Below are 12,366 nucleotides of genomic sequence, written 5' to 3' on the forward strand. Positions count from 1 at the left end.
AGAAGTGTTCACCAAATTAACAGAACTGAAAAAGCTAAATCTTAAAGTATTTGAAAAGCTGAAAGTTTTATTACTTTTAGATGATAAATATAAAGTTACTATTCCAGATCGCTATACTAAAATCCTTTCAGAAGACCATGATAAATTAGTGAAAATTGTTGGATTATATTTTATATATTGAAGTAAAAAGCAAAATAAAATATCGTTTGCTTCCTGTTATTGGGTTTGAATAAATTTGAGAAATTTTGTATTTTTTAAACTTAGTTTTTTTAATATTAAATTTTAATTGATATCTTTAATACAGATAAATTCTTAAATGTGGGAAACAACAAAGCTAGAATTTTAGTTTATATTAGGGAATTTTTAAGGAATGTACTCTTTGACCCAGAATTGGGATACATACACTACTAGAGCATGTTTATCAGGAAATAATTAAACTACTTTTGAATATAGTAAACTGATAATTATCAGAAGAATTACTTCCATATAAATTAGACATAAACAAAGTGATGCCAGCATACAAGATATGCAAAAAATGTGACCCAAATGACTACAGAACAATATATATTTTCTCAAAAATGTTGGAGATGCTTATGCATAGTAGATTGGTTTATCTTCATAGAGAAAACATGGTATTCTGAGAATTGCACAACATGGCTTCCAAAAGGGAAATCTGCAGAAACAGCTAGCTCATGCTTAGTAGAATCTATTATAGATGCATTAGCCAAAAGAAACTTAATATCTCCTATGTTTCTGGAAATAGGTGACTGTGAGTCCACACCAGTTTTGCTGAGACAGGGAACCAATGGTCGGGAATGCATATTTAATTAGTTACGGATGTACACAGTGTACACTGCATAACAACAACATAGCTCATAGTAACTGAACGAAGTGGCGGCCACTAGTCTCAGTGCATGGATGGCAATTGCGCATGAAGTTCTGTCACACTCTCTCAAAGATCCCTTTTGTCTGTTTGCACCAGCAGACAGGCAGCTAGGAACCTTGTCGGCAGGTGTTCAACCAGTTTCTCCAGGGGTTTCATACGCCAATGTCTTGATGTAACCCCAGAGGAAAAAGTCCAGAGGTGTGAGATCTGGTGATAGCGCTGGTCACAGGACAGCACCTCCACTTCTAATCCAGTGATGAGGCTACATATTGTTCAGCTGCTTGTGGACATTAATATCGAAGTTGGATGGTACACTGTTGTGTTGAAACCACATTCTTTCGTGGACAACAAGGGGTACAGTCTGCATACACGATTGCAATACATTCTTTGAGACTGGTGCTTGTGGCTTTGGACAATTACTATGAGCTACATTGTTTTTAAGTAGTGTACACTGAGTACACCAGTAAGACAATAATTGTGCATTTCCGACCATTGGTTCCCTATCTCAGTTCAATATGTTGAAGCCCACTATCACCTGTTTCAGTTTGACTCAAAAGGTTTGCGATACCATGTATAATGTAATCGAATGTGGCCAAAGAAAAATGAATTAATTAATCAAAAGTTTGCAGTGGCTTGATTCTATTGTTATTATGTTGTTATAACCTAGGATTTTAGATATTAAAGCAGCAAAATCAAATTGTTGCATTGTCTAACCAGTTTTGATTGTCATAGTAATCGTTTCCTGATAGTGGCTTGTAGAACTTACAGTGACAAGAGAAACTGGCTATACATTGCAAAAAAAAGTATCCAGGACTACATGTCCAAAGCGACTACAAAGAATAGAAAGAGCTATTGAACTGTTGTAGAGAAGGCAGGTACTGGACTGAGATGTATTCATATAATACTAATGTGGAAACTACAAAACCATCATGAGACCGGGAGCAATGAAGGAAAATTTAACGACCCATCGACAGTGAAATCACTCAGAGACAGAGCAAGACGCTTGGAGTAGGGAATAATGAAGAAGGAAATTGCCTGCACCCTTCACAAATGATCCATTCCAGCTTATCCCCTGGAGCAATTTAGAGAAATAGTGGAGAACTTAAACCTCGGTGGCTGGCCGGGGATTTGAACAGTCGGCTTCCTAAATATGAGTCTAAAGTACTAACAATTGTGTTACCTCCCTCGCTTGTTCCTAGCCCTGAATATTTCTTGTCAAACTCGATCTTACTTGAGTATATGACACCCTGCTACAGTGCACATGGAATCTCATAGGAGTGTTTGAGTGATGTCATTTAGTTATTAAATTTTACCCTCTGGATTTTTTGTTTATGATTTCTTTGTCAGTTTGACTTTAGAAACTGTGAAATCAGTAATACACAGATGAGTGATTTTCATGGATCGAGGTTTCTATGAAGTGCCTATAGCCTCTTTCACGAAACCTTTGCACCCTGTTTTCTCTTTCATGTCAAACAATGATTGTTGAAGGTCTTAAGAACACTATTATTTTATACCATGCTCTCATAATATTTATGTATTAGCCACACAATCCATTCATTTCCCAGTCTTTCTTTTTATAATTATGCACGTTGTCCTTGCTTTGTTGTGGGAGTTACGTATTTCATCTACAGGCAACCAAAATACGACATATTAATTTTTTAAATCTTTCATGTAATCTGTATTTGCTAAATTGTAATGCATACGTCCAACTCTACAAACCGTGTCGTTTATTCTTATGTGGATGTAGAATCTGTACTTTATTATTATTTCTTTACTTTCTCAGACGTTAAGTCTGGTTAAAAATGGGACGTGACGCGGACCTTGATCAAGCGTCACTTCCTTTTAACTGTACGGTATATGTTATATTGCATTTAGGAACTTTCGGGTAATTGAACATGTATCAATAATTACGGATTTCTGTAATTGTATATATAAGTTTGGATGTAGCTGTATTGTATTGATGTAATGGTGGATATTGTGTGGTATGACTCCTGTAGTTGATAGTATAATTGGTATGATGTCAACTTTATTCTGATGCCACATGTCCTTGACTTCCTCAGCCAGTTGGATGTATTTTTCAATTTTTTCTCCTGTTTTCTTTTGTATATTTGTTGTATTGGGTATGGATATTTCGATTAGTTGTGTTAATTTCTTCTTTTTATTGGTGATTATGATGTCAGGTTTGTTATGTGGTGTTGTTTTATCTGTTGTAATGGTTCTGTTCCAGTATAATTTGAATTCATCATTCTCCAGTACACTTTGTGGTGCATACTTGTATGTGGGAACGTGTTGTTTTATAAGTTTATGTTGTAAGGCAAGCTGTTGATGTATTATTTTTGCTACATTGTCATGTCTTCTGGGGTATTCTGTATTTGCTAGTATTGTACATCCACTTGTGATGTGATCTACTGTTTCTATTTGTTGTTTGCAAAGTCTGCATTTATCTGTTGTGGTATTGGGATCTTTAATAATATGCTTGCTGTAATATCTGGTGTTTATTGTTTGATCCTGTATTGCAATCATGAATCCTTCCATCTCACTGTATATATTGCCTTTTCTTAGCCATGTGTTGGATGCGTCTTGATCGATGTGTGGCTGTGTTAGATGATACGGGTGCTTGCCATGTAGTGTTTTCTTTTTCCAATTTACTTTCTTCGTATCTGTTGATGTTACGTGATCTAAAGGGTTGTAAAGGTGGTTATGAAATTGCAGTGGTGCAGCCGATGTATTTATATGAGTGATTGCTTTGTGTATTTTGCTAGTTTCTGCTCGTTCTAGAAAGAATTTTCTTAAATTGTCTACCTGTCCATAATGTAGGTTTTTTATGTCGATGAATCCCCTTCCTCCTTCCTTCCTGCTTAATGTGAATCTTTCTGTTGCTGAATGTATGTGATGTATTCTATATTTGTGGCATTGTGAACGTGTAAGTGTATTGAGTGCTTCTAGGTCTGTGTTACTCAATTTCACTACTCCAAATGAGTAGGTCAATATTGGTATAGCATAAGTATTTATAGCTTTTGTCTTGTTTCTTGCTGTCAATTTTGTTTTCAGTATTTTTGTTAGCCTTTGTCTATATTTTTCTTTTAGTTCTTCTTTAATATTTGTATTATCTATTCCTATTTTTTGTCTGTATCCTAGATATTTATAGGCATCTGTTTTTTCCATCGCTTCTATGGAGTCACTGTGGTTATTCAATATGTAATCTTCTTGTTTAGTGTGTTTTCCCTTGACTATGCTATTTTTCTTACATTTGTCTGTTCCAAAAGCCATATTTATATCATTGCTGAATACTTCTGTTATCTTTAGTAATTGGTTGAGTTTTTGATTGGTTGCTGCCAGTAGTTTTAGATCATCCATGTATAGCAAATGTGTGATTTTGTGTGGGTATGTTCCAGTAATATTATATCCATAATTTGTATTATTTAGCATGTTGGATAGTGGGTTCAGAGCAAGACAGAACCAGAAAGGACTTAATGAGTCTCCTTGGTGTATTCCACGCTTAATCTGTATTGGCTGTGATGCGATGTTATCTGAATTTGTTTGAATATTAAGTGTGGTTTTCCAGTTTTTCATTACTATGTTTAGAAACTGTATCAATTTAGGATCTACTTTGTATATTTCCAATATCTGTAGTAACCATGAGTGGGGTACACTATCAAAGGCTTTTTGGTAATCAATGTATGTGTAGTGTAGCGACCTTTGTTTAGTTTTAGCTTGATATGTCACCTCTGTATCTATTATCAGTTGCTCTTTACATCCTCGTGCTCCTTTGCAGCAGCCTTTTTGTTCTTCATTTATAATTTTGTTCTGTGTTGTATGTGTCATTAATTTCTGTGTAATGACTGAAGTTAATATTTTGTAGATTGTTGGTAGGCATGTTATGGGGCGATATTTAGCTGGGTTTGCTGTGTCTGCTTGATCTCTAGGTTTCAGATAGTTTATTCCATGTGCAAGTGTATCAGGGAATGTGTATGGGTCTGCAATGTAACTGTTAAATAATTTAGTTAGATGTGAATGTGTTGAGGTGAACTTCTTTAAGCAGTAATTTGCTATTTTATCATTTCCAGGGGCTTTCCAATTGTGTGTAGAATTAATTGCTTGGGTGACTTCATGTTGCAAAATTATCACTTCAGGCATTTGTGGTATCATCTTGTATGTGTCTGTTTCTGCTTGTATCCACCGTGCATGCCTGTTATGTTGTACCGGGTTTGACCATATGTTGCTCCAGAAGTGTTCCATGTCTGTTATGTTTGGTGGATTGTCTATTTTATTGTGTGTGTTATCTATTGTTTGGTAAAATCTCTTTTGGTTTGTGTTGAATGTTTGGTTTTGTTTCCTTCTATTTTCACTTTTTTTGTATCTTCTAAGTCGTTTGGCCAATGCTTGTAATTTCTGCTTCTTTTCATCTAATTGCTCTATTGCTTCTTGTTGTGAGATTTTACCTAACCTTTTTCGTTTTTTGTCTGATAGTTCATTTCTTATAAATTGTGTTAGCTGTCCGATGTCTTTTCTCAGTTTTTCTATTCTGATCTGTAGCCTGTGTTGCCATGCTGGTTTTGTGGGTCTTTCTGTGTGTTGGTTTGTTCTGATCTCTGCCTAGTGTGTATATTTAGTGTAGTGAGTGCTCCTATATAAACCAGTAGTTGTAACTCTTCCATAGTTGTATTTTCATTTATTTTGTTGTGTATGATTGTGTTGATAGTTTTTATTGTTGTTTCGGCTTGTGGGTTATTTGGCAGTCTATGCAAGAATGGTCTGATGTCTGTATTTGTGTCTTTGTATTCTATATACGTCAGCTGAAATTTCTCTTCTATATCTAACACGTGTGTCTCTTCGTGTTCTATTTGTGCTTGTTCTGGTGGCTGTCTTAAGATTTCGTTTTCCTCTGATTGTTTAATTGGTGCGTGTTGTTCTTTCTTTGTTTGCTCTGGGATGTTTGAGTCCATTACTGTATTTTCTTCTTCTTCTGATTGCACATTATTTTGTTCCAGTATTTGTTGTACTTGTTGTTTGATGTTTTCTAATTCTGACTGGGGTATCCTGTTATTTTTTTATTATTACATGGATCTGATCAGCTAGTCGTTGTTCTGTTAAAAATTTTAATTCCGGGTATCTGGTAATAAATTGTTGTGTATACTTGTGATCTGTATCCAGTTGTGTTGGTTCCTAGGTTTGTTGCTTGGTAATAACAGAACATGAGGTGTCGATTAACTTCATCTGACCATCTCATCCTCTGTCTTTGTTTTCCTTCTAGGGTGGTTGCAGGAAGCATATCCTGCAAAACACCTCTATTTGGATTTAAATCATTTTCCAGTTGGCTAGCAGTGTCGTTACCATTGTGGGCGAGCATAGGGTTCAAGCGTCGTCCCCGACCATGACGGCGCTTGTCCGAGGCTTCTTTAGTTCTGTCCTGAACCAAGTAATCACACTAAAAGGGGGGTTAGCCCTATTAGTGGTTTGTTCTTTTCGTCGCCTTTTACGACTGGCAGACCATACCGGAGGCCTATTCTTTTATTATTATTATTATTATTATTATTATTAAGCGTCCGATATAATCATCGATTGCTACACATCGATAATACCGGAAAAGTGACTGGTTTGTTGTCAACTGCGGAAACTGTTGTTGTTGATGTTTGCAGTTGTCAGTTGTTCATATGGATAGGAAATACATTAGTATTATGGCAGTAGTAGGTGTAGTGTATGTGTGTTTTGAAGCAGTGGGAACAACTGTCTAGACGGCTTTTCGAAAGAACTAACAATGAGGGTGCTACAGTAATAAAGCTGTCAAGTTGGACCATTGTAATACAATGTAGGAATTGAGAACAATGTAATTTTCTTCCCGATGAACATGTGATACGAGTAACCCAGTAGTGTGTTATTGAATTGAGACTGGAAATGCTTACGGGCGTAAGCCCGAGAAGATCTAATGCAATTTCTTTTGTTTTGTGAGAATACGTAAATTTGCAGTGTGCTGAGTCTTGTAACATAATGTTATCAAGACTACTGCTATCAAGACTGATTCTTCACAGTTCTCACGTGTAGGAGAAACAGCACATGAATAAAATTCCCCGCCATGGCTACATCAGTAGAGCTGGAGGAATTCATGTCGGCACCGCTAGTGAAGTGGGTTAGTTTATGCTTCTTATAGTATGGTTAATATGTCTTATCATTGTTACTCATTTACTGGCCCATTTAATCTTTTCTGTACATGTGTTAGTGACAGTAAATAAGGTAAACTCACAAAGCTTATGCTAGGAACTTTTCTGACAGGAATTTGGCTGTGTATCTGAAACTCTGCGTCTTGTCATTTGCAACTTTAATCATCACAGAGTGCTTGGATGATTATATTTACATGTGCTTTATATTAAATGTGGGACCACGTTGTGATGTGTGGGGGCATGTGCTGTAGCAATTGCAGTAGTGACTGTGCCTCTTATTTATGCAAATTAAAAACATTTCTTATTATACTGATGTTTTGTTGGTATTTATAAGAAGGGCGTGCATATACACATTCAGCACACCACTGCAGAATTGAGTAATTATTTGTGGCATGTTTTCCAGATAGAGGCTATGGAACAGCTGTGTCGAAATCTTCATATTGTATAAGAAAATGAGTGTTGTTTGGATAAGCTTCCTCAGAACCTTACAAATTAACTTTGAATTCGGCCTATGACTGGAACATATTTTGAGACCAAGAAAGCTGCAGTAAATGAAATGGAAGAATAGATGGTGGATTTAAGTGATATGATGCATATGTCTTCTGTTTGCCCAACTTTTACTGATTATTTACAGATGGCGTGGGGAAGGGGAGAGATGGTCCAAGGAATACGGAAAAAAGTTACAATCAACACATCGACTGCTGTAGGGGGAACGAGCAATGCGCACCTTATTCTATAGTGGTATTACACGTACACTCTGCGTCCCCTATCTATACAAATGCTGAGTGATACACAGAAGGAACAAATGCTTAAATGTTTTGGGAGTTGTTAATTTTCAATAATGATACTTACTGGTACATATTTTGTATCAGTTCTGAAAAAGCAGTGTTAGATGTTACTGTTGATTATTTTCTGTGACTGTTTTCTAATGAAGTTTCTCCAAGGAATTGTAGGTATCTCATGTGGTGGGCCTCGATTTGCTTCATGACATATTTTGAAACAAACAAACCTGACAGCTCAGCTTGACATTCACCACATACCATAATGGTTACAAAAAGCTGCACTCAAAATTGATATTATTAAATTTGTGATCTTGGTAGTGGCCAGGCACAGATCCCCTGCTGCCCAAAGTCTTCAGACTTCTACCAACGAGGGAGCCTAGGGACCAGGAAAATTTAGCAATTTAGTAACTGCTGTTTGTCCAACTTTTCTTGATTCTTTGCAGAGGACCTGCATTGTCCATTGAGAAAAAGATTTCTGCAGAGAGCGGTGCTTGGGGCAATGACAAAAAATTTGTGAGCTGTTTTTCTCAAAAAGTTTGCAGTGTTGGGTATCAGCTTCAGCATGTAGATACAGCTAGCGCAAGATGACAGATGTCATTTTGTGTTGAAGAGTTGGAGCAGACTCGGAGGTGGTGTATCAAAGTGCAAGTCAAATTAATAGAACTGAGTATGTGAGACTAAGAATAACACTCAAGTCTGCACTGCTGCAGATGTGGCAAACTGCAATACCACTGTACCTTGCAAAAGGGTCATTCTGTCAGTTCAGCCAGGGGCTCCAGCTCATAGTCTCTGATTTGACTGAAATTCAGTACACTAATTCTACCGTGTGTGGAACACTCGCGTACAAAGTATTAGTTTCCCCTGCGAATTAGTTCCAGAATTATGACTTGTGAAAGAAGGTGGTGTGACCCAGAAATTGCAACCCGCATCTGGCAATCTATCTTCAGACCCAACTTCAGGTCTTAATAACTTTGGAACTATTCCACACTGTCCAGTGAAATTTTTACAACCCAGTAACATCCATTTAGAGAACACACTCCATGAATCAAAACACTAACAACATATTTCTGAGGGAAAATAAAAAATTCCAAAATGTGATTTAAAAAATGTAATATGTTAAAAGCTTAATGTGGCCTAAACACACACAGAACTCATCATGCCCATATCAGTCACAAAAACTGAGTTACATGCACACGAGAATACAAAAGTTTGAAAAATTACCTGAAAAACATGGATTTTCTAAGTGTGGTAGCACAAAAGGGGCAAGTGATATCAAAGCCAAATTTCGCACGGGCATAAGTAGACTGTAATGATATATATCTCAAAATTTCAGCATGTTATTACAAGACATCTGTGTACAATGGAAGTTGACAGATGTATTTGGTGATGTGGCCATTGTTCCACAACACAATTTTGTAAAAACATATTGTAAACTGTTCTGCCTCTTCTTATCCTCTCCCACAACTGTTTAGTCACTAAGCAACAACATATGCAGGGTGTTACAAAAAGGTAAGGCCAAACTTTCAGGAAACATTCCTCACGCACAAATAAAGAAAAGATGTTATGTGGACATGTGTCCGGAAACGCTTAATTTCCATGTTAGAGCTCATTTTAGTTTCGTCAGTATGTTCTTCCACCTACGCTCAATGGAGCATGTTATCACGATTTCATACGGGACACACTACCTATGCTGCTAGAACAAGTACGACACAACATGTGGTTCATGCACGATGGAGCTCCTGCACATTTCAGTCGAAGTGTTTGTACGCTTCTCAACAACAGGTTCGGTGACCGATGGGTTGGTAGAGGTGGACCAATTCCATGGCCTCCACGCTCTCCTGACGTCAACCCTCTTGACTTTCATTTATGGGGGCATTTGGAAGCTCTTGTCTACGCAACCCCGGTACCAAATGTAGAGGCTCTTTGCGCTCGTATTGTGGATGGCTTTGATACAATATGCCATTCTCCAGGGCTGCATCAGGGATTCCGTGCGACGGAGGGTGGATGCATGTATCCTCGCTAACAGAGGACATTTTGAACATTTCCTGTAACAAAGTGTTTGAAGTCACGCTGGTACATTCTGTTGCTGTGTGTTTCCATTCCATGATTAATGTGACTTGAAGAGAAGTAATAAAATGAGCTCTAACATGGAAAGTAAGCGTTTCCGGACACATGTCCACGTAACATATTTTCTTTCTTTGTGTGTGAGGAATGTTTCCTGAAAGTTTGGCCGTACCTTCTTGTAACACCCTGTAGACAGATTAACACAACCTATCATTAATGTTTACTGCACCTTAACTGTTAAAAACCAGTAGATTGTGCTTCGAACAGAAGTTCTCCCACACTTTAGCTACTGTACTCTGTACATTGAGTGGCAAATTGTACTGTCTTCCTGACACGGTGGTAGTAACTGGAACTGTCATAAGAATATGTTCAAAAGGAATCCAACACCTGTCTGCCAAACGTGGCCAATGAAAAGATCTTGCTGATCCTGCTGGTGCCATGAAGTTCACAAATACATCAGCTTCTGCTTCACAGCACTCTGCAACACATCCTAAGTACCATTTGTCATCATAAACAGCAATAACATTGCAACCTGGTTATGTGTTGGTGCTTTTGCTTCTGAATCCTGAGTCAGACACACTGTGAAGACACATGTTGTGCATGAACCTATAGTTATAACCGGACAGTCTGCTCATCTGCACATTGTCAGAGTCCGCTGGAGAGAAGTGATCATGGCTCCTTGTGCCTGCAGCAGTTTTAACGTGTTCTAGTCTGCATTTTAGCAACTCTTCGACTGATTTCACCTCAGCTTTCGAAACAGAATGATTGTATGCCAGAGATATTTTTCTGTACCCAGGTAAATAATTGAAGAGGTGTTAGAATGTGACCTTCTGTAGGGTGCTGCAGACTAGTTCGTGATGCCATGCGCTTAATGGTAGCACCAATACCATCGCATACATTTTTGCCATGACTTGTTGCGAAAAAATTCCATTCTGTGTGAATCTGAAAATCATGGTAATACATGCATAAATTTTTGAAATTTTTACAGTTTTTGTACTGAATAGCTGCCCCATCACTGAAGTATTTTGCAAAATGTATGTGAGGCAGCTTGTTTTGCACATATGCCATGACAGTGCGAATGTGAACATGAACTGCAATGGTATCATGAATTAAACAGTCACTAAAAACGCACAGATTCATGACACACATCACCTGATTCACCTCTATAGTAAATCGCAAATGGCTGGAGAGTTGCCTGACTGTTGTCCCTATATATCCTTGGATGGCATCTTGAACTATAAATGCATAATATTGAGAAAAGTCTAGTATTACTATAATTTCATCTTGTTGCAAATTATCCTTACAAAACTGGAGATAAGCCGATTGTGCTGTTGCTGTGAAGCTGTGTGTGGTCAGTTTGTCCGTTTTTTGACAACACATTTCAACAAAATCTTCCACTGTACTTTGCTTTGTTTCAAGACTTGTGCGATCCATGTGTGTCCATTGTTCATAAGAAACAAGTTCGTCATCCATAAGGAGTGCACCGTACAGTTTGTTATTCATGTGTTCTGCAAGATTTGCCTTACCAGGACACTTTTCACACCTGTGTATCATGCACTGGTAGTAACTGATGTCACACACTAGCAGCTTCATTGCACCTTTGTAATCCAGACCAGAATCCGTTATAGCAACAAACATCAGCTTAGCATTTTGATGGTCTCACATACACAAACATTGTGTGTGCCCCTTGCACTTAACTGGCACAACCCATTTTGGCCGAAGATTGAAAAAAGATGATAAACCTACTTTGGTATTGGGATACTTTTCCTTGAATTCTACGTATAGTTCTGACACATATATTTCCCATTTTCACCGTTACATAGTTTTTTTTTTTTTTTTTTCAGGCATTATTCGGCTGTAGTCACTATTTTCATAAAACTCCGACACTAGCACCTTTATTTTTGAACTCAATTGCTTACCCTGAGCCTGCTGAAGTTGTGGAAGCACTCCTTGTGTTGCTTTTATTTTCCTAGCTTGCTTTACCGTATATGTAGAAACATTGAATTCCTTTACAGTGTAGTCAATAGACCAGCTGGAAGGTGCAAGGGTAAGAATAACTACATTTTTCTGGCGTGTGGATATGGCACATTTTCCTTTCAAATCATGCACGATTTTGTCCAAATCAGAGCATTTCTGGCAGGACTTCTGTTCCTTTGGAGCAGATAGTTCTTCATCTTCCACCATTAGTGTGTCAGCTATTTTGTGTTTTAATTCCATTTGAGCTTCTTGTAGTTTTCTTCTACCATAGCTGGGCCTGTCTCTCTTCCCAACTTTGTGTGTCTTCATGGGAGACAAACCAAGAGCAGTCACTGAAGTATTTAATTGCTCATCCGCTGTGGTTGTAGGTGGCTGATACTCTTCGTCACTGTCATGTAAATTATCAGAATATTATTCATTTTTTTAGCAGTGTAACACACCTGGAACATAACTTTTGTCCTGGTTTCATGTTAAGTCCCATACACTGATTCACATTCAG

General features: G+C 37.6%; 1 protein-coding gene across 1 annotated transcript in view; it reads left to right on the top strand.

The window, feature by feature from the left end:
* The first annotated feature begins 6,483 nt into the window (after positions 1-6,483).
* LOC126469717 (protein Daple) overlaps positions 6,484-12,366 on the top strand; it is a 195,271-nt gene continuing 189,388 nt past the window's right edge. The window contains exon 1 of the mRNA XM_050096907.1: positions 6,484-7,013. Within this exon, the coding sequence (XP_049952864.1) occupies positions 6,960-7,013 (54 nt within the window). The 5' untranslated portion in view covers positions 6,484-6,959. The remainder of the gene's footprint in view (positions 7,014-12,366) is intronic.

The sequence above is a fragment of the Schistocerca serialis genome, chromosome 3, assembly GCF_023864345.2.
Source record: "Schistocerca serialis cubense isolate TAMUIC-IGC-003099 chromosome 3, iqSchSeri2.2, whole genome shotgun sequence".
NCBI lineage: Eukaryota > Metazoa > Arthropoda > Insecta > Orthoptera > Acrididae > Schistocerca > Schistocerca serialis.